The following is a 23110-nucleotide window of genomic DNA, read 5'->3' as shown; positions in this document are numbered from 1 at the left end:
GTTTTAAGGGAGAAATAGGCAAAAGGGGCCTCTTTCTTATTTTCTGATCTTCTGTCAGTACTTTTCAGTTATCGCACATACTCGAAATGACTAGAAAATGAGGGCAATTTTTACTTTGCAATCGATAGCGTCGGTCCAAGATCATGTTCGATGAAGGCCTCACTAGAGCTGAAGTGCTTCTTATCAATAACAAAATTTTTGACTGATTGTTGTAACTGATTTTGTGAATCTCTACTCTGATCAGCAGGGCAGAGTAAATAAAAAATATCTAACCATTACCCAGATGATATGTGAGGATGTGTCCAATGCACTGTGCTGTAGGTAATGATATTTAATTGAAATACCAAGTCGAAGGCGTAACGTCCGGCCTAATGTTTGACGGAAGAATTACTGGAAATACTTTGCATCTTTAGGAAACTGATAGGATTCGACATCTAATTGTATTTAGATCTCAGTCACCGCAAAATCTCCGGCTGTGGAATCGGCATGCATCATTTCGCTACCTTCTACTCCGTTTCTCAAATCATGATGACTTAAAATCGTAAGCCCAAACTAGCCTTGGAAGTTTTTATTGATAGACATGAGCAAAAGTCATCTTAATCACGGGTTATTTGAAGGGAAAGCTATCATCTAGGTAGGTAAATAATTGCAATTACGAAAGCAGACATCAAACACGCCTTCGTTGACAAGATGTTGTTAGTGCCTCTCTTCAAGACATGAAAAAAATCCAACTTGCTAATTGATTTTAAACATTGTGACGTTTAGTTTCCTCAAAAATATTCAACATATAACCAAAGGTCAGCGTTTTAGGTGACTGTTAGTATTACTTCACCATTTGTCGTGATTTATTGCAGCTAATAACTTGCAACTTAAAAAGAAACAAAAATAAATTGGTGAACATACTGATTTACTGTGAACTTCAAAAATAGTTAATTCTTCCAAATGAGGATTATTGCTGTAATCCTTATAAGGATGAGTCCAGAGACGGAATGGTGAAGTGGCGCGTGTCTGTACATGTATTTCCTCCGATGTTGGCTAAATTTATCCAGAATGCTCCATTCCAAATATGGTACAGGTGACTATCGAGAGGTTTTCTCGCTCCCTTGCGAATATGACATTGTTATTTCAAGCTCCTTAGTATCATCTAAGATAACTCGTTTAGCTGATGACCATCGAATTGTTCCCAAGCCTTTTGATGGTCAAAAGCAGAATAGGCTGTGACACCTAGCAGTGTTACTCAAGAAGCAAAAACTCGTTTAAAAGGAAACTGTTTAAGCCCAAAAACAGCATAGGACATAGTTCAAAGCTTTCTATACCTGACTAACTGCGTAAAGATGGAAAAAGTTTCATCCTGCAAAATAAAAAAACATTAAAAAAAATATTCATCTCGAGGAGCAATGCCGGGCTCAAAGAATGCCGTCCCCTTGTGGTAGTATTGTGGTTATATAGTATGGCTTGCTTTTGGGAGGACCCTTCAGTGTTATTTATTTCATTGTTATTAGTTTCTTTTTTTGTGAGCTCGGTGACGATAGTGTTACTTGTAATGGCATCGTGCCAGATAACATGACCAGTTGGCGTTTAGTACCCTGCTCAGTCTTCGGTTACAAGACTACCAATTCTTCAGACGCTATTCAAAAGTGTCTCGTATTTCAAGCCCTTGAAATGGAGAAAAATAATTAAGTAGACAAGGCTTTACGATCTCAACTATTCACAAAATTTACTTATTTATGGTGTCGGTTTGATTCATTTATTTACCACCCTTCAATCCAATAACGACTGATTAACCAATTCTTGTTTTAATAGTCCTGTTCGTTATTAAAACTAACTAATTACATCGAGTTTTGTGAAACAAAAATAAACTTTCTAGGTCACGGATTGATTATCTAGAAAAATTGTTCCTAAATTTTTTTATGCTGTGTTAATTATCTCCGTCCTTAACCTTCCTTGTTCCGTTTTGGTTAGATACACGGTGTCTTTGTCGGAGCTTGACAAGGCCCTTTCAACTTGGCTGCAGTTACGTTCAAGTAAAATATGCCAACTTGACTGAAATTGAGCTAGAATCTTCAAAATGCCGTAAATTAAGGATCTGGCCCCGGTCGATCGAAGTGTAGATAACGCTATCTACCAGATGAATCTCATCCGATTAATAGCGCAGTGCGTCTTTTTACGCACACCGGTGGATAACGATTTATCCGTTGGATAGCGTCTAGAATAACGAGGCCCTGAGGGTAGGTATAGTCTCTATCAAGTGAACGTGAGGCTACGATGTGTGAGTTGACGTCAGATGTTCGAAATATCGTGTTGTAATTCGTAGGTACTGTCACTGAAGGGAAAAAATTGAGATAAAAGAGAAGAGACATAAATGATATTCAATATGTCAAGTGAAACACGCGTGGAGTGGGCATTTCTTAAGTTTGGGGTCATAAGGGCGCGCTCAACGAAATCCACATTGTTTGTTCATTAAACGTCGGATGCTTTCTTGCTTTTATTTTCCTTTGGCGGAAATTGTTTAAAGAGTTGCTGTTTTTCAGCTATAGAGAAAAAAAAAGAGGTGAGTTTATCTTCAATAGAAAACAGTGATTAAAACAAGAGATTATTCACGAAAGAAAGGAAAATCTCGTGACGGTTATTCATGCAATAACTAGAAGCCGCAAACATGCTTTTAATTAAAATGTCAGCAAAAGACTGAATTTACAACTCAACGTCGCGTCTTCACCCAAGCAACCGACATCACTTTAGAGCCTTGAGGGTAGCAGCAAGTTTTGCTTTGTGCATTTCGTAACACGTATAGCAACCTTAATCTATTTTGACACTAGGCTGAAAGATGCTTTTGTTTGACATTTTCCAGCTTTGTTAGCCGATTGCTTATCTGCGTGAAAAGGAGACTAAACTGATATTTTCATCAATAGTGAATTTCAACTAAGGACGTGGTCCAAGGGAGCGCAATTAAACAATGAAGGTTGCTTGCTGCATGCTGCTGTTATCGATTGCACAGATCAAAGGAACGGCAGGTGAGCAGATTTTTAGTAATTACCGTTTCATTTGAATGTTGTAGTTAATAGTAACCATAATCATACCAATGCAACTTGGAAAGTTAGGTACCTCTTTCGCTGTTTTGGAATTTAATTACTCTATTATTATGATATGGCATCATTTCCATGTCTTTAAGTGCTTCTCTTAAAGGTTACTTATGGCCTCTATCCGTAACAAACGAAAAAAACCTTTTCGCTCGTAAACACAAGTATCACTGCTCTGATCTTCTCTTTTCCTAGCATATTTCGGATTACGATCGGAGCTCCGCGTTCGAATGGATTATGCGGAGCGAAAGTGGAATTAACTTAAAGACTGATATGTTCAGACAGTCATACGCTTATGGACACACTTTAGTAACTTTGCAATTAGGTTAAAAAGGATTTTTTACAGTCAGAATGTTGATTATCACAAGTATACAACCAGAGAGAAACTGTGTCGGTATCACAAGTCTGATCTTTTAGCTTTCCCAAGTGAGCACGGCCGTCCCTTACGACAAACGTTCTCGATAAGCGATGGAATTATTATGTCTCTTGTTCATACGCAAACCATCACTAGCACTGATATAATGAAGACGTACTTTTAGAGGCATATGTGTGAATAAAGTTAGTTCAAAAGGGCTTAAGAGTTTACATGAATAGCAAATAACAATTCGACATTACGTCGTGTCTTGTATATAGCGAATTGTTTCCCAATTATATGCGTTTTAGGTTAAAACATACCATCAGATGATAACATAATCAAATCGCAAGCTATGCCGAATGAAACAAAGAAACACCGCCTGGCCGTTTGTGGTGTTTGACAGAACAGCTTTGGAATTGGAAAGTTTCCATTGCGTCTAGTCAGAGTATCTGTTTATTTAAGGTTAAATGCCATCTAAAACTCCAACCTCCAACTTAAAAAATGGATTTCTCAGCCGCGAAACAGATAGTCCCGACTGGAAAAGATTACGTATCGAAAATCACTTTGAAGAAGAATTTTTCCTAAGCGGATCAGTGGACTTAATTACTTTCCTTTGTGTCAAATTCTGTTTATGTTAGTCTAATGTTGTTTTTGTTTTCGTAGCATCTATGACATCACAAGTTAATTAAGCGTTGACTGTGCATATGAAGTGACATATAGCAAAATGTGTTTGTTTTTTGACAGAGAGATCCGGAAGTGATAAGATTTAGTTAGCATGGGGAAGCCGAGAATGATTTACATTATTTTTATTTATCTCTCTAGTGCCTCTTGAGTTAAATTAAAATTCAACAATTCAAAAGAGGCTAGATTTTAAAGTGACTTACAAAGAGGATCCTAATAGTATTATTTCATTATTTCAGATAATCTTCGTCTGATTAATTCTACTGCTCATTATTGGCCCCTAAATCGTCTTAACGGCCTGACTGATTTAAAAACCAACCTTACTGGAGTCAAACATGGTAAAATCGAGAACGTTCTTTACAGAGGGCCCGGAAACGGCTTTTTGTATACGAACGGAAGAGCCTGGGTTGACCTTGGAAACTTTACAGGTTCCTGCATTGCGGAACCTTCAAGATGCAGAGAGGCCTTAACAGTTTTTCTATGGCTGAAATATTACCCAAATAGGAACAAGAGATATTTCGTGGGAACCTCGAGTCACCTGACATACTCAGAGGGTTTTACAATATATAAGGAATCAGATGACATAGCGAACAACACCATTGTCCTTAAAGTTAACGATGGGCAAAGAGAATGGAATGGGTCTTTAACCCTTAAACCAAAAGTATGGTCGCACGTGATGTTCACGTGGGAGCCAAAATCGGGACTAGCGATATTTCAGAACTGCAACCAGATTGCCCTGGCCTCACCAAGTAAGGTTGAAACGTCAAGGAGAAACAACCGATCAAATGTCTTAGAACACCATTTGAGTTTGTCCAGGGCACAGATGAGCCATCCTGGTGTTGATGCTCGAGCTATGTACGAAGATCTAACAGTGCTTTATCGAAAGATGACGTCTTATGAGCGGAAATGGGTTTGCCGTCATAAGTTAGGTTGGTATATCTAATAGGAGCGCAAAGGGACAGTTTATCGATAGTGTTGACCATGAAGGAGGAGTGTTGCAAAAACATGCTTTACCTAGGCTTTTGACTCATGTAAAGTCATCTGGAATTTCTACATTTTTCAATGTGTATATAACAGTACAAAGCGAACTTCTTCGGCTCGGTCAGAAATCTGGACGATTTTGTTAATCGATTCATTCTAAGTCTAATTGGACGATCAAGTAGTGAAACTCAGTTGATTACACCAAATGACTTGTGAATAGTTGACGCCAGAGATGTCTAATGTGCAAATCTGTAGTTGTTTTTATTATAATCGTTTGATGGCAATCATAATCTTCGCTGACTTGTGATGTGCGCTGTTTTTTTCTTAGTTTCTTAGTTTTTTCCCTTCTTTATTCATCATTCGTCTTTTATTCTGTTTAAGAACTTGTAATATTGCTCAATCCTGTTGACCCTTGAGACTTTTTTTTCCTTAACAGAGGCTCCAAAACTAAACTCCACTTGTAAAGGTTCCATGAGATGGTTGTCAATCAGATGGACTCCTCCTCCGATGACGTATGACATACTAACGGGGTACAATGTATGGCGGTGGAACAAGTTGTTAAACTGGACAAAGTTTATCTCAGGGACCGAGAAACTAACGCTAAATTTCACTGATCTTGGTAACTCCCACTGTAATATAAAGTTAGGTAGAGGTGCTCCCCTAGGTTGCTCTGTTTTCAAACTTTGAGAAAGTGCTAATGGGGTCGGTCTTTCTAAAATTACCTTTAATTTTTCAAGAGGAATTCTTTCTTTCAGATCACGTACTTGTCTGAGTGATTGCCTTACTCTACACTAACTCGAAAGCTACAATTTTGATTCCTTCTGGGAATAAAAATTGTTTTTATGGCTAACGGACAGCTAGAAATCAGAGCGTTCGTGAGCTTTCAAACACACCTGCATAAATTATTCTTGATATAAAAATGAGCCGACCCGTATTTCATCCGTATCTAATCTAGTCAGGAAAGCAACGTAATATTTTCTATTTCTAGACCCCGGATCGTTGTACAAATTTCGCATTCAGAATGCTTTACGTATGGCTGTTGGAGCATCAAGCGAGATAGTTGAGTGCTGGACCAAAAGAGAAGGTGAGTGAAAAAGATAGAACCCCCATCTTTTTCCGAAACATAACGTCGAATATACAAATATTTAAGAAGGAAAAAAGAACAAAAAACAAAAAAAGAAATAAAAGTCAAATTTCGCAAAAGTTGTTCAGTTGCCTGAGTCTCTAGGTAAATACATTAATCTGTGGAATATTTACTTTAGTTTCCTTTATCCTAGTATATGGAGTTGTACATTTTCATATTAATCGTTTGTTTTTCACACAGCAGGATTTTTGAGTTTACGTTACTATTTCTTTAATTAGTTTTAGGCCATCCTCTAAACCTCACTGTGGAGATGAAGTCACACGTTAATGTCTTACTAAAATGGACAGCGCCCTTAGAAAGTTATAAGGATATCAAGGGATATAAGGTACACCATTCAATGAAATACCCTCATCTAGATCTGTAACACAAAAATTGTCGCACTACAGAAAGTAGCCATCATCTTGATTGTGATTTAACACCATACTGCTGTTAGATAGCTTGGATAAAATTGCCATTGCAGCATTATTACACGAAATTTGTACATTTCAGATCAGGTACAATGAGGTAGAGTCCAATGAAAAACCCACAGAAATCAAGGGGGGGTCCTCAACATCATTTCTCCTTACTGGACTGCGTATGAACACAAAGTACATGGTGCAAGTGGAAAGTTATGGCGATAAACGTTTTCTTGACAGTGTTCCTGCAGTGATAACAGTAGAGACAGAATATGATGGTAAGCGTAGTTTTTGGATCAGGGAGGTCGACTCATCGCTAGCTAGATTCTCAAGGCTCTTATTAATACTCGGAGAAGGTCAGTTGAGGCGCCTCGATGATTTTGTTTAACGTGATTTCATTCACCTCCCATACTTGAGAAAGTATGTTTGTTTTAGAGCAATAGAGTCAATAACACTCTATATTTCATAAGTGTTTATTTTTATGACCAAAGCTATGCATTTCTGTAAAACACAGTTTAATCATGTTACATCAAATAACCTGATAGAACACTTTGAAAATATTTAAAATTGGAAAAGACTCCCTATTTTTCTGTTTACCCTTAAGATAAATCTTCGGTCAAGGATAAGCTTTTACAAGTGGATGGATCCCAAGCTCTTCGGGTTACATGGAAAAGACCACGTGAAAAATACAAGGTGTTTTTCTACCGAGCATTCGTTAAGTGGGAGGATCTTGAAGGAATAAAGCACGTCCGCGAGGTGTATGATGGGAATGTTACCTCATGTGCTTATTCAATTAAGGATATTCCAAATAGTCACAACATGTATATCATGGCGTACGTGGTGCGGCGTATCGCTCTTGAGCCAATCATCGGTAAGTGTACTGACACTGTGTTACCATAAATCTCTCAGTTTTCATCACATTAAAAAGGTGTGAAGCGCACGGCAAACGAGGTACAAGTTTTCCTTAAGTAAGCTCTGGGATTGGTCTAAGGAAAACAACACACCAACGAATCAAAGGATCAGAGAGTTAGGTTACAGACTCTATTAATCTAGAGTCAGAGCACTGCAAAACCACTTAAACACGGGTAAAGCGCATTTTTTCCGCACTTAAAAATCAGTGATGTGAACTGCTTTGACATTTCATTGCTTTTCCATTTGTCAAAAAGCAGAGCGAAGATAACAGTGAAGCAAAGCTGACATGCGTCTTTCAGATTTTGCAGATTTGTGATTAGCTGTTTTATCTTAGTCCTGTATCTTTCTCATTGAGCATTTAGCCTCTGCTCGTATTCACACTTTTGAGAATACTTCAGGGAAGGATAACCTCAATAGCGGAAATTTCAGATTTCTATTCATTTTCTGTTAATCAATTTTTATTATAAGATTCACCGATAGACGTAAGCATCATCTCTAGAAGCTGGTCTCATGTGGTGTTTAACTGGAGCTCACCCTTCTACGGCAGAAGCGTCGACTTTGCTGATTCATATCGCCTGACCATCAGCTCAAAGAAAGACAAGATTTCCATCTTAACCAGTGAGACGCACGCTCGCATCGATGGCCTGAAACAGCTGACCAACTATTTGCTAAACGTACAGGCTTGGAACGAACTAGGTTTTGGACCGTCTCTGCCCGAAGATATAAGCTTTAGAACGCCAGGTAGATAAAGTACGGCGTCACCAAAACTTCCCTTGTGTCTCATAATCCCTAAATGAGCACTTGTGTTTCCTTTATGGAAATCAACTCCTATCCCTCTTGTTATCTTAGGGCATTTGGTGTAAGGTTATGACCAGCAAGGCAGTTTAACAGTCTGGTAATTTGATTTGTCGGGTTTCTGGACAAAACATCTTACTCTTACAAAGGGCTTGGATTACGTGATTGAGAAGCGTGTCATGTTAGACTTGCGATGGAGGTGTTCACATATTTCATTTCTTTTCACTGGTACAGACCACGACGAGTGCGTAGATGATTCTCACATATGTCACGTGAAAGCCACCTGCATCAATACTGAAGGATCGTACTCATGTGAGTGTCAGCCTGGTTACATTGGCACAGGAAGAAATTGTGAAGGTGGGCTGTAAATATAGCAAGTATCCGTAGTTTTTTAGGCCGGTGGTATCTCATTTCAGGACATAAACGGGAATTTTGTGACAGTCATAGGGAGCCGTAAAAGCGAACGAGGTTGTACTATGTGTTTTGGGTCAAATAGGCTATTTAAAGCCATGTGGTATGCCTCTGTGGCCTACAACACCGCAGTACCTAAATGTTAGCACATTCAATGATTTACAGTGGCTTAGGTTGGATTTTCAGAGGCGATCTTCACCAGCATCTCACTGATATAGGGAGCACATAGGGTTGTTTCACTTCTATTGTAAATCATCATCAGGTTTTCGGAGCAAAGAGCAGGTGTCACACGCACCCTCTAACAACCCTCCGTTCCGACGAATTCAGCAACAAATCAGTGTGGATAAATGTAGAAAATTTACGCGGTGGAATACACATAATTGTATGACAAGACAAGAAGGGTCCACATCCTCGCAGTTGAGGATTGCTTTTAATGCTAAGTATACATTGTTTAGAAATCCCGGAAGGGTTAGGCGACGAGTCCTTCTGTCCTAAAGAAAATTTCGTTGGCATTGAATGGAGGAGAACAATGGTCGACCGTGAAGACGAGGCGGCTTGCCCTGAAGGGACAGTCGGTAAGTCAACTCTTGTCGTAAGCAAGTGGCTAAATACGTTTATTGCTTGCTAATTGGCACGATTAATGTTGAGATACCCTCCATTAATTTTCAGGCGTGGCATTGCGGCGCTGCACTGGAACTCCCGCAGTCTGGCAACTACCTAATCTTGGTGATTGTGTTTCAAAGTGGATGTCAGACATCAGTAAACAGGTATGGAACCATGTTTTTGCTTTTCGTGCTTTTACACTGTTTATGGTTAAATCGAATTGAATTTACTTTCGTTTTTTGCACGACGTTTTTTCAACAGTAACCTTTTCACGTATGTGTGATCTACTTTCTTTTAACCGTACGCATAAATGTGTATTTTCAGCTAAACAATCCAAACGTCAGTGTATCTTTGTTAGCCAGTCAGCTTTCAAGCTTGACTGACGTCAAGTCTGGAAAACCATTGTATGCTGGCGACCTGAAGTTACTGGTCGATGTCATCGGCGTGTTATCAGAGAGAGGGATGAGAGTTGAGAAGAACGAAAGTGCAGAGGCTTCAGAGACATTCGTTAAGGTTAGCTTGTTTATTTGTTAACATCACTGAGTTTTTCCCTCTTTTCCTTTGTCATGTTACTAACTTCCAAGCGAAGTCTATATCCATTTGGCAGCTTTTACTCCGAGGAAAGGTGATATTTTTTGCTCCAAAGCATGCAACTTAAAATGATACCAGTACTATAAACAATCAAAAACCAACAATAGTTAATTCCATTTGAATTATAACCTGATGTAATGTTCTTTTAATTGAAATTGTTGTTAGGGAGAATTTATGAAAATATGTTTGATGTGCCAGCAAAAAACACTTTCCCTTTTTCAGGATGTCGTTGGAACTGCAAGCAACATTATACATGACAAAAACCTTTTGTCTTGGCGGTACATGCCAAAGGTAACTTGATATATAAGATCAGAAGTTTCTCTTAAACTTTGACATATTTTTTTCCACCGACGAAGTGAATTGCCTTCAACATATACTGAAAAGGTATTGTATCTTTACGATCTTACAGGATTCCCAAACAGAGAAGGCAAGTTCACTGATTAATAATTTAGATATGGTAGCTTTGGATATGGCCAACACTTCGCAAAGTAAATCAGCTGATACGGAAAATGTTGGTACGTAGCATTAAGTAGTAGCCTTTATTAGCTCGTTCTTTCTACTTTTGCCCTTTCTTAAGCTACTATTGACAGGTGTCCTTTTCACATTATGAAGCCCACTAACGTACCAGTGTAGGGCCAATCAGGTGAAAGCGATTTATATGTAAATCTTAGGAAAAGAGGGGCTTTCTTGGGATGCTTTGGTGAAAATTTTTATCAAGCTGACGTGAATTCTACGTCTTAATTTCCCTACAGTGATTAGCGTGGAGTCGTTACAGAATGTTGGAAGGAAAAAAGCTCTTGTTATGTCACAACAAGCGGAGGAAGACGAAACCTCAATGAATGCTGTCTCTTTTCCGATATCTTGGCTAATGGGAGATTCTTCATTTGGTAAGGACCCATGCCATTTTAAGTCTTGAGCCTTGAAAAGTCCTCAAACTATAGCAGAAGGAATAGGCATCGGTGAGCTTTGCTTCACTCAGCGCTAAGGGTCTAAATGAGTGAGTTACTATCAGATTTTAGTCTGTGATGGGCGAGATATCCTAAGATTGCAAACACTCAAACTACAATCCCTTCTTTAAGACTACCTCTTTGTTCGATTGCTCGTTACGGGTGATTTCGTTATCAACTGAGATTTCATAACTACTTATTTATCTGTTGGTCATGAGAATTAAAGTCTACAGATATAAGATGTAATGATCTGAAGACCAACTGTTGCTTTTGTTGATCGAAACTAAAAAAACCTGTTTCTTTTTCACAGATCCTAGGCCTGGTTTTGCCACGCTTGTTTCCTTCAAAACCCTTGGATCTTTGCTGACACCAAGGGGAAAGCAGAGGTAAACTTAGTGCAATATTTCTCGTTAGCTGATTAAGTTTTTAGGTCCACGTGTCTAGGATTTTTTCAAACTTAGCATTCTTGACTTAGATCATGATTATTCGTGTGAAGAAGTACTGCTTAAGACTTTCATCTAACAAAGTCACCATCGATCGCAAGGACGCGTTTCTATCACAGGCTAGAAAGCAATTAAGAACATACACTGGTACAAAACACAGCATAATCATGATGGAAAGTAAGGATGACATTCTGCCCAGTAAAAACGAATTCTTGCCTCGCTCGCTGGCTTGAATCTTGCAGGCTTCGCCGTTCGTGCTGCAGCGCTAATGAGAGCCTTCTCGTGGTCTTTCCATAGACTTACAGAATAGGATATGTATACTATTTGTTAATTTTCAGCTAAATTCAAGAAGCACTTCCTTTCTTAGTAGAACTGCTCATAGAGCTTAAGTTAAATTGCTCTTAAGTTTAATACACCGCCAGGCTTCTAAGTGCAAGACCTGTCATTTTAAAGTTTGAAACTTAAAGTGACAGTTTAGAAATAATTTTTGCTCTGTATATTTGAATCGCAGTAGACAGACTGACCAGATGACAAATCACCCTTTTATAACCTCTGCCGTCGTATCTGTAAATCTTCGTCCACTTGCTAACAAAACGTTCAAGGATCCTGTGATGATAACGTTGGGTCACTCTGTGGTAGGTTCCACAACACTTGTCTTTTCAAATAAAGTGATATTTGCGTATCAATTAACAAAACATACTTTTCTCAAAATTATACCAAGCTCATCGTAAGCCCATAGGAGGTTCTTCATAGGAAGTCAAAGAAAAAGTATGGAGAGTGATGCATCACCCGTTTAAACTAAGATTATTTATTCCTCTTTGTAATCTTTGCATCTTTTATATAGGACGTCGAGGGGAGAAAGAATGAACCATCATGTGTATTTTTGGAGACACACAAGTACATAATTTGTTTTTCTTTATGATTCTTTAATCGTCATGTTATTTCATTTATAAGTTTGGTCGACTGTCAGCCTAGTGTCAATGCTTTTTCGATTCATAACTTCGTGAGGTCGTTAGCCCTTACTTACGTAACAAAAGAGGAAAAGGATACTATGCTAGATAGATTCAGATACGACCTTATTTCCTTTGCCAAAGTTATTTCTAGATAGTCAATCTCTTAGCTAAAAGAGCAAACAGGAAAATACCACGTGCCGTGTTCCCTTTTAAAAATAAAAGAATCTTTTGATGGCGATCCTTCCTGACTAAGTTTTCAATGTTTGTTTGTTTTGTTTTTCAAGAAATATTAGCTGGTCTGACGCTGGATGTGAAGTAAATTCTACAAACGCGACCCATACCGTTTGTCATTGTTATCATCTCACAAGCTTTGCTGTCTTGATGAGTGTCAAAGAGGACGTGTCATCTAGTATATCGGTAAGATTGTGATGGAAGATGAAAAATGCAGGATTTGAGCCGTTTTAAAAATCGCCGATGTCGACAAAGCAATCATATTTTACTGGGACTTTAAATTTTTGTTTGTCTTGTAGAGACCTCATCAGCTTGCGTTAACACTTATAACTTATGTTGGAGTGAGCATATCTGTCGTAGCATTATGCTTGGCGTTCCTGACGTTCTCCTTCTTCAGGTAACTGCGTTATCCGTCCAGTATCATATTATGTATTAAACTAATGGTCCAGTGAAACCTTTACTTTGGGACACCGCTACACAGGCGATACCTGAGTTTAGAGCGCACAGACTTTGATCCCAACAGAAAAGTGCTCGCATGACGTTTCTCTCTACTACTTTCAGTGGAGGAAAAACCCCTATTAGAAGGACAGAAAATTTGGTCCACGTTGAGACAAATGCTTCTGTAACATTTGCGTCTGGTATCTCTGTTGAAGGGATACGTCTTTTGAAGGAACATCCTTCTGTTCCCAAGAGAGTCCCTGGAATATAGTTTGCATTGTGGCACTTTTGCTGAAATTTTGTTTCGTTCATGGTCACATGCATCAATTACATCAGATCGAAGGAAAAAGGGAATTTGTGAATTCTTGAATCTGATAATTTTCTGACTAACTCTGTTAATAACATTGTACTTAAACGGTAATACCGTGTACAGGTTTTCCAAATCTGCCCGTACGTTTATTCACAAGAACTTGTCAGTTGCTCTGATCTTGGCGCAGTTGCTGTTTTTGTTTGGTATCAACAAAACTAAAAACGAGGTTAGTCCGTCATAGGAAATATAACTAAATATTGTCCATTAGTTGTGATTGTTATAGCCTTGTGCAGTTGTTAAACACAGGTGATGGAAATCTCAGCGTATTTATTATAGGTCATTAATTTTTTAACTTTTATCGAGCGCATTGCCATTGCCAACACTTTAAAAATTTAAGGTAGAGTAAGAAAGAGAGCGGTTATGTTTCTCCACGGTTTTGGAGAAAACAAGAAGGCCAAACATTCATAAAGATTACTCCGCTTAGTTTAGCCTCTGTTGAATCAAGTAACACAGGTTTCGTAGATAAATTACAAAGTTAGTGAACTAATACCGAATTCTTAAAGACACTTATTTGAAAATTGTTACAGTTTTCAGCATGAAATAACGGCTTCTTATTCATCTATTCCAGTGGGTGTGTAGAGGAATTGCCATAGCTTTGCATTATTTCTTCTTGGTGGCTTTTGCTTGGATGGCACTAGAAGGAGTCATGCTCTATCTGATGCTTGTAAAAGTCTTTCACACAAAAACTGCACCAACAAAGAGTAAAAAGATTTTCTTTGTCGTTGGATGGGGTAAGAAAAAAAGTTTATATCCTTATTTTAGCTTTTTTTTTAAAGAGCGTGTTGTTGAGTAAAAGAAGTGAAGTAATCAGTACTTATTTTCCCGTTTCTCTTATTCAGGTTTACCAGTAGTGATAGTTGCCACTTCTGGAGTCATGTTTCTTGAGGGATATGGTACTCCCGCCTAGTGAGTAGTAATATTGTCATCAATTATAAAATTGAAAAATATTGACAACATACACAGACAGATGTACTATAAGCTCGAAACAAAAAGGAAAAGCAATCATACTATTTCAGTTTGAGTTTTTCGTCCATCGCTCCTCGAGCTGTTACAGGAATTAAAATAAAGGAAAGGAGATTCATAAATTTAATAATTGATTAACTATATATAACTATCATTCATTAACTAATGGATGACTTTTTTCGGTCTCTGTAGCTGTTGGCTTTCTCTTGAGCGTGGTTTCATTTGGTCGTTCGTTGGACCAGTTTTATTGGTACTTGCGGTAAGACGGTTGAATATCACGTCTTTTTCTTTACTTAGCTGTATGAAAAGCACAAAAGCTTCGAGAAGTAAAGAATAAGTTTATTTCGATACTTTGAAAACCCGAATTTTATTTACTGGTTTAAATGCAAAAACGGAACATGCATGGGTACTATCTTCGACAAGCTGTTCTTCCTCTTAAGCGCTGATTACTGATCTCTGAATTTTTCATGGACTATGAATTTCCAGAAAGTCTCCAGACTTTGTTCTATAGTAGTAACAAATGGCGTTGCCTAAGACGATTTTAAACACTCTCATACTCCGCAGTTCAACTTCGTATGTTTGGGGATTACTTTTCATGTGATGGCCAAGTCTGGACCATCAAGTAACAGGAAAAGAACAGGAAGGATACGGTGAGAACAGAAGTTTTCTGACACAAAAGCAAATATAACAAAGTGACACAACTCTGCTCAATGCCCTGTGCGAGTCTCCTATGGTGTCAGTTACCAAAAGTTGTTTCTGTTTTGTCTTTATTTCAGACGTTGGTCAAAAGCATGCATGCTCTTAACTTGTATTCTTGGTCTTTCATGGATGTTTGGAGTGTTCTATATCAATCAAGAATCACTTTTTATGGCCTATTTTTTCGCCATTTTTAACACACTTCAGGTAAAGTATGTGAAATCTTTCGTCGTCTTTGATTGCTGAGTATTGGCCTTGAACACGAGAAGGAGGAGATACACTCCCAAAAAACCTAATATAGGAATTAGCTCATAGTCTTATTGTCAATGATCAAATTTTTTGTATTCCCTGTAGGGTTTATTCATCTTTTTATTTCACTGCGTTGGAGATGAAAAGGTAAGAAATCAGTGAGTCCTCCTCAGAGGATTTTGCTTCGGTATCATTTCACGTTCTCAGTCAGAGAGTCAGGGAAGTCAGTTCATCAGGCAGCTGGTCAGTCAGTCAATCAGTGAGTCCATCAGCTCACTCACCAACTCGTCATTTAGTCAGTCGCAGTGGAATCTAGTTTTCCAGTTGGACTGTCGGTTACTACTGAAACCTTACATCCCTGTAAGTTTATTTTAAAGCTGTAAACGCCGGGAAACAATTTTGTACCACAAAGAATGTACTTACTTCCAAGATGCCCGTTCCTTTCAAACTGGCAGGTTCGCCGTGAGTATCGTCGAGTGCTATGTTGTCATGAAGAAGACAAGCGCTACTTGTTAACGAAACCATCAAGCTCCGAATCCAGCAAATCAAACTCTCATTCCAAATCAAAGAGGGGCCATGTTGACAACTTTAAGGGAAAAAATCAAACAATGAGCGATTCAGCTGACTCACTAGTAAGTAATTAAAGCAACAAAACAACAGTTGATGCTATTGCTTAGCAATTCTCTTTAGACATACATTGGTTTACGGCCTGCATAAAGAACTGCCTGCAGTCTCTTTCTTTTCCCTCATCTTAACAAAATCGACAAAACGCTCTCAGGGCAAGGGAGAATTAATTTTTTGATGACATAAAGTACTTGGCAAGCACAGATTTTGATACATGCAACACCCACGTTCCGAATAAAGCAGTTGCAAATCACATCAAGAATAAATTCGAAGCTGCACAGCTGTGGGCTCCACGACTGACAATCTTAAAAGAGATTCTTTTTTCCTTGCAGGGTACTATAGAGAGCAAAAGGAATACGTTTGTTATGCATGTCACAAGTAAGACAGTCTAATTCACGCACGATTTTTTAAATTACATCCGAACTAACTTTAAACCTAGGTCGATTTCGAAGGCCATTAAATCCACCTAAACATAGTTTTCACTTAATTTGTCACTGCAAAAGTATTTGATACGTACTCATTTTACAGAAATTGATATCGAAATGACACTATTCGTATATCTCTGACGGCTTGCGGTCGTGTTGAGCTGCTCAAGCTACGCCCAAAAGAAATGTTACCGAATAAGGACGATACCCATAATCTGTTTGCAAAACCTGATGTGAAGGCGAGATGATTTAGAACAAATGATCTTACTAAACGAAACCACTTTTCAGATGGGCAAGTGCGCGTGCGTGGAGTTTCAACCGGTGAACAAAGTAGGAGTCTTGTAAGAAACTTGCGTCTGAGTGGAGAAAGTGAATCGAGTTCAGAAAAACCGACAAATCATGATCAGGTAAGAAGTAGAACGCTTAGTTATGAATAAAGTGATGTCGGTGCTTCCCTGCTATGCAAAGTGGCTTTTGATTGAGCGTCCAAATGCGTCAGGCTGTTCTTTACCACACTCTCTGATTGGTTAAAAAAAGTAGCTCTTTCCGGCCAACCAATGAGCAGCCGAGGAAAAGCAGTCACGAGTTGACCACTCGCATTTTCCCGCTCTTTAAACGGGTTAGGTTCAATACTCAGTCCCTTTGGCATGGCTTATTATGATGTAACTCAAAATAGCGTGATTTTTAGTTTGTTTTTGGTTTTTGGACGCAAATGTACCAAAATGACACAGTTCTGGCTCTTGCGAAGTCTATCTATCAAAGTTATGGAGAGCAGTTACCAAACATTAAAGAACTCTTTTCGATCAGTTGAGAAAATTGGGTAAGGAGAGGATTTCTGATGGCTAAAAACTCACCTATTTATCGTGATTAATAAAATGGCAATGAACCATTATCAGTTGTGTCTCGATGTAGCCACTCTCGAAGCGGTCTCATCAATCCACATCGAAAGTGATTACATTGCAGACAAACGACTACAGTTCATCAACTGGAGTCTTAATAACTTGGATTCGTCCTCTCTTCCACAGCATTATGACAGCAATAGAAACTCAACAGCGTCAGCAGCCAGTGAGGCATCAGAAAATGCGCGACAAAGCGATAAAGATGGGCAAGAACATTAACAGGACACAAGTAATGGGAACAAGTAGTATTACTATGCCTTTTATGTACAGATCATTGCCCTCTCAAAAGCCTGATGCACGAAACCGCCACATGAAGCTGCAGTCCTGCCTCCTCGAAGTAGGTTCCCGATCAAACCTGTTTCCGAATTTAAAATGAGAATTTTCGGACGACAGGCACGTTGTTTCTGAGAAATGCAATCAAAATGTAACTGACGTAATACTTTGATTAGAAAAAATCTGTCCAAAAAATTGATTTCTTTTATCAAAAATGGTAAATATAAAAAATCGTTCTAAATCATAGATTTTCTTAAAGGATTTGGCGGAAGCTTGGTAAAATTCTTTTGCTGTCATAAAAAAAAAGAACAGCAAGGGAGGAAGGGATGGGGATGCAGTGTAAATATGAAAACTAGGCTCTAAGACAGTTTAGACGCGCAGTAGGGGCCGTGAAGTGTGTACCTTGTAAAGAAGATTTCTTTCCCGTAATTTCAGAAATATTTTATTGCTAAACATCCATGTTTTGTACATCTCCAATTAATAAAGTGTTCAATAATACAATACAATCCATGCTGCAGTACAATTTTTTTTTACATGGGAAGCACAACACCTACCCCGCCGAAAGATACCCAAAATGTTCATGCATTCGGGAAAATTCTAACTCAGTTCTACAAATCAGCACGAAGTGTCTTGTTCCTTGATATTTCTATGTTCACCGTCAATCAACAACCCTTTGAAGGAGACCATTATAGCTGGGTACTACAAGAAAAGCTTAACTTTTGATTGATGGTTAGTGGTCTGGAGTATGTTACGAAAGGCACTGGTTCTTGATTCGGCGGAGGGTTTGTATTATGCCCCTGAACAAGCTGGTTTATTTAGAGGAAAGGCAAATGGAAGATGGTTTCCAAAAACTATTCTTACATCTTAGAGACTCAAGGCTTTTACATAACCTGTGTATTGAAAGTAACGCTATACACTGATCATTTGTGTTAACTGGTTTATTTATTTATTTTTTCTATGCTGAAGTATGCATGACAAATGTTACTGAGCCAATATGGTGGAAAATCAGCGAAGATTCAAATTCTGCATTGAAAGCTGTGATCGTTATATTATAGTTGTGTACTTTTTCTAACCATTTGAGAGTATAGCCAAAGAAGCATCTACAGGGGAGTTGGCAGGATTTTGTGTAACAAGAAGTGCTTTAACAGAGTTATAGTGTAACACAGGGATGTGTTGTCATGATGCTTGAAAATTTTCACTTTTTCTTATCATACAGGCAACTTTATATCCCCTTCCTATTCAATACAAAGATTCAGGTTTAGTTGTACAGTGTACCTTAAGAAGGAAGATAAGTGTCTCCATTTAAGTAAATAATTTAGAGTTTGCATTGGGATGGATGTTCCACATTATTTTCTTAAAGAGCTGACTATAACGTTCATATCAAATGAAAAACGCAGCTCATTTTGTGCTGAGAAAATGCAACACCTCCTTATTATTCTAGAGGATGCTGTTTTTTTCTAACATTGAAATGATAATTCAGAACAGAAATAATAAAAATATGTACTAAGCTGCTGCACATGTGTTTGCATAGAGGATAACACTCTTAGAATTCAATATTTAAGTTTTCAACCAGCCTTTTGTTCCTGCTAAAATCTAACATCTAATCTCATGGTCATTAAGCAATCCATAACACAATACAGCTGTATAATTTTGTAACAAATGTGAAAGCATGCTTTCTTTAGTTAATCATTCCAGTCAATCTTAAATCTTGTTACTCGTGGCTTTGAATGAAGTATATTTCTTTGGAGCTGAAAGAAAACATACAAGTTTGTAAAACATTAACACTTTAACACTTTCACTCCCACAAGTAGGCAGGTGATGAGAATAGAGAAGAATGTCAACCATGGGATTATTAGTTGATCCAATACCAAATTCTCTGAACTAGCATCATAAGAATTGTATGGCAGATAGTAAGGAGAATTACTAATTAGATCTTGGTAGTGAAAGGGTTAATACTTAAAAGAAAATGGAATGATCAAATCATAGAGGGTCTTATACTAAATATGATGGACTCCCTACAGATTACTATGCAATTTTTTTTTAACTGTGGTGAGGAATTCACAACAAAAAATTAACTGGTTCAAGATATTGACTAAAAAGGAAAATTTTAAATGTGAAGATAAATTAAATACATGTTTATAGCTATTCCAAAGTAGTTAAATTTAAACAAACACCTGCATTTACGAACTCAACAAAATCTTGTCCATGCAGCTTAAGCAAAAAAATGCAAAACAAATAAAATACAGGGTAGTTTACAACACACAATCAATGAACAACACTCTAACTGGTTTTAAAATTCATAAATGCATATGGCTGGCCATTTATCATAACAATACCTTTTCTATGACAGGCCTTGTGGGAGGATTCTCTCTCATTTCTTCCTCAATGTACTCATTGTTTACATAGTAACCTACACGTACAAACTCTCTGTCTTTGTATGAGCAAGTTAAAAGGATCACAGTTACACCAACCAAATCTTCATCTGGGATTTGACTAGGATCTGGATATTTTGCCTAAGAGAGGGAAGAAACATTAAAAATGTCTCAATTGCATCAAATGAAACTAAAGTACAAAATAGGGCAAAGAAGGCTTATTCACAATCTTTACCCTCAACATTAACTGTAACCTAAACAAAAAGTGCAAAAGACTGAATTTCTAAATGTTGAAGGATGCATCTGTAAAAGTGTAACAAAGGAAGTTTTGGAGGTTTAAGGAAATTTATGTAATATCAAAAGATAGACACAAGTACCCTTTATGGGTGAAAACAAAGTCTAGTGCAGCATGAACAGAACAAAATAAAAAATGAAAATATTTTATGATGAGGACCTAGAACAAATGATATCCATAACATCTTAAAATAACTTCTAAACTGAAGGAGCTGGAGCTTTTCAAGCTGAATAAAGAAAAATTGCCTTACTTAATTCTAAAATCATTTTTACATGTCTCCCAGGACTTCATTAACAAAGTTGAAACGTCATCAACCAATCTACATGTATTCATTGACAAGCATTAGTGATAATTTGAAAGTATCCTCTGTTCAGCCACAGCAAGGAAAAAATTGTTATAAAATTAAGAACATGCCATCACTACAATGTATTGGGCTACAATCATGATAAGTTTACACCTTGAAGACTGGAAGACTTGAAATCAAAAAGGTTGTAACTCAAAAACTGGATTGCACCTTGAATTTTAAATTATTTTAAATGTCAGAGTAACTAGATTTTTGCTGGGAAATTTGCTCTACTTGGAATTATCACCTCATTCCCTTGGTTTTAGCCTGGGCTTGTAAAGTGATGTGTTTTGCTGATTATATTGATGCCCTTATCGTGGCCAGAGGTTGCATTAGCATTTATCAATGTAGAAAAATTGAGTGATAGTCAAACAAAAATGAAATGTTTTGAAAGTAAAAACCTGTTTCACTACAAATACTGCACCAACCACAAAAGATACAAGACAGTAAAACACCAAATAATCACCAATTTTTGAACTTGAAATCAAGTTATTGCCTTTATATGCTTCAGGGTTGAACCCAAGTCAATCTACAAGGTCCAAGTGGAGTTTTAAAATTATCTAACAAGTGTCTCAGGACACATAAGTGTTAACTGTTTAAACAAAAGTTATGTACATGAACTGTCACAAATACATTTACTTTTGGCAATAGTCTGTTAGTTTTTGTTTCTTCAAAAAAAAAACAAAAACAAAAACAAAACAAAACAAAAAAATCTTGAACTATGGAGTAAAAGAGTACAAAGTAGAAAAAAGGTAACAAATTGAACAAATTATCTTGAAATCTTTAAAATGGTTTGTATTAACTTTGGAGTAATGACAAGATTTGTCTCTATCATTATGTATCATTTTCTTTTCTTGGGGATTTAATTTCTAAGAGGATGTAAATCTCACTTCGCTACCTAATTGGGTATTTTAGAATCCTGTTTTTCTAGAAGGTAGGTTGTAAATTTGTATTTGTGCTTATGACATCTGACTAGAAATCTCTTAATTGTGATAAGCTGTGCTTCAGCACCACACAATGAATGACAGTATGTGATGTTAGGAAGAACTAAACTACCTAGTCCAGAGATTACTAACTCTGACAGAAACCAAACTTACTCACCCTCTGAGAGCAGGTCACAAAGCATGGTACTGGTAAGTGCCTTCGCAGACACTCAAAAATTTTCAGTGATTGAACCATGAAATTGTTCAGCAAATGACAGGTAAACTAAGAAAAAGAAATTCCAAGTGCTACCAACAGAAACGAACCTACAACTCTCGGAAAAATTTTCTGAATGTTCTACTACTCAACTTCATAAGACTTGGAGTACATGGAAAGACATTAAGTCGACAAAATGCTAAGTTTTGGAAGTTGATGTAAAATCGTTGGTCATTTATGGATGAAGTCCTCATCAAATGAATTCAGTATCAAAACGAAACATACAACTACGATTTCTCTCTGGCGACCTCACGTTAATTCTTCATCGATCAAAAACACATCATCAACACCAAGCTTGCAAGGTCATAACAATAACATAATGAAATCGGTAAAATTCTTCAGTACATCAAACAAAATTATAAGAAGTTGACAATAGGGGGAATGTAGATCACTCGAAGTTCACACGATGACAATTGTACATGTACAGGGAGCATTAATTACAGGGGTAAATCGTACGAATTCATGTTGGAATTTGTATGGGAAAAGCTTAAATTATCTCAAAATAGTAAACATGTCATGAAATACCTGAAAAACAAAAGTGTGTCTTCCGATCGGGACAGGTCCAACTAACACAGAGTCTAACACTTGATCGTAAGTATCACTCTCAGCCGATCCAACATAAATAAGCTTCCACTCTAGATCTACACGATTTACACAAGAGAAAATAGATTTAAATGAAGAGAGTTAATACTATTCAATCATGACATTTATAGAAGAAACAGAGTACAAATAAAACGTGAAAACCTTCGTTAAGTTCCTCAGTGCAGTCGAAAGTAATCTGAAATTCAAAGTCACTGCAGAACGAAGACGGATTTTGGCCAATTGTCACATCGATGATGTGAACTTTTGCCATAATCACTATTCAGAAGACCACATGAACTGTTTAAAGGGCCGTGGAAAAGGCAGAGATTGATCCAAGCAATCAAGTCAGACACGATGCTTCGAGATCTCCACATTCGTCATTGTTCACATTAATGGCGGAAAATTTCTAATCTGGCGCGAAATGAAAATCTTATTGCGCATGGTCTTGCGCATGTGCGAGAGTTGCAGGCAAAGAGCCTCAGTACTTCACGGTCAAAAATGTCGAAAGAGAAGTGGGAAAAACAAACCTCTTTCTTTTCAATAAAAATATAGAATACTAACCTGATTCTCGAAAAAATAGCTGCATTTTTTAGTTTTCACGAAGAAAAAGCTAAGAAGACAGTGCATCTCAAAAGAACCATATCTGGTTATAGCTTGCATTTATTGGCTTCATAGAAGTGAGGCTACGATGACATCAAGGAGGGCGGGAAATTTGGACGCGGCCGTCCACCATCGATCAAAATTTTTGCAAAACATCTCCTTAATGTTCGAAAAATTTTCATGTGCGAAAACGCCATGAAAAGACTTTATCCAAAGCAGGCATATGGATTTCGCAAGCCTCTTAAGAATGCTGAAAAAGTTTCTT

At 37.6% G+C, this 23110-nt stretch overlaps 2 protein-coding genes across 2 annotated transcripts; one reads left to right on the top strand and one right to left on the bottom strand.

Annotated features, from left to right (window-relative positions):
* The first annotated feature begins 2706 nt into the window (after positions 1–2706).
* LOC113681650 (uncharacterized) lies at positions 2707–17962 on the top strand. The gene is made up of 31 exons (XM_027198761.2): positions 2707–3011; positions 4353–5042; positions 5531–5713; positions 6083–6178; positions 6457–6563; positions 6728–6911; positions 7238–7504; positions 8014–8286; positions 8575–8697; positions 9207–9326; positions 9421–9518; positions 9679–9867; positions 10168–10236; positions 10355–10460; positions 10698–10832; positions 11203–11278; positions 11847–11970; positions 12180–12232; positions 12573–12705; positions 12819–12916; positions 13391–13493; positions 13896–14058; positions 14167–14233; positions 14483–14549; positions 14855–14940; positions 15067–15193; positions 15341–15382; positions 15691–15867; positions 16192–16237; positions 16573–16691; positions 17310–17962. Exons 1-31 carry the CDS (start codon positions 2954–2956, stop codon positions 17400–17402), a joined length of 4272 nt encoding a protein of 1423 aa, XP_027054562.2. The 5' UTR covers positions 2707–2953; the 3' UTR covers positions 17403–17962.
* Positions 17883–22663, bottom strand: LOC113681641 (histone chaperone asf1). Its single transcript, XM_027198751.2, has 4 exons — positions 22408–22663; positions 22189–22304; positions 19793–19969; positions 17883–19204 (listed from the first exon to the last, which is right to left on the bottom strand). The coding sequence occupies exons 1-4, from the start codon at positions 22514–22516 to the stop codon at positions 19139–19141; spliced, it is 468 nt and encodes a 155-aa protein (XP_027054552.1). The 5' UTR covers positions 22517–22663; the 3' UTR covers positions 17883–19138.
* Positions 22664–23110: the final 447 nt, after the last annotated feature.

The sequence above is a fragment of the Pocillopora damicornis genome, chromosome 11 (assembly GCF_964200805.1).
Source record: "Pocillopora damicornis chromosome 11, jaPocDami1.2, whole genome shotgun sequence".
Lineage (NCBI taxonomy): Eukaryota > Metazoa > Cnidaria > Anthozoa > Scleractinia > Pocilloporidae > Pocillopora > Pocillopora damicornis.
This window is presented reverse-complemented; position numbering and strand designations above follow the sequence as displayed.

Coding starts and splice junctions, on each gene's coding strand:
- LOC113681650 (XM_027198761.2), top strand. CDS start 2,954: ATGAAGGTTGCTTGCTGCATGCTGCTGTTATCGATTGCACAGATCAAA. Junction 9,327..9,420: donor TTGCCCTGAAGGGACAGTCG/GTAAGTCAACTC, acceptor ATTAATTTTCAG/GCGTGGCATTGCGGCGCTGC. Junction 13,494..13,895: donor TCAACAAAACTAAAAACGAG/GTTAGTCCGTCA, acceptor CATCTATTCCAG/TGGGTGTGTAGAGGAATTGC.
- LOC113681641 (XM_027198751.2), bottom strand. CDS start 22,516: ATGGCAAAAGTTCACATCATCGATGTGACAATTGGCCAAAATCCGTCT. Junction 22,305..22,407: donor CACTGAGGAACTTAACGAAG/GTTTTCACGTTT, acceptor TAAATCGTGTAG/ATCTAGAGTGGAAGCTTATT. Junction 19,205..19,792: donor CAAGGCCTGTCATAGAAAAG/GTATTGTTATGA, acceptor GTTTTCTTTCAG/CTCCAAAGAAATATACTTCA.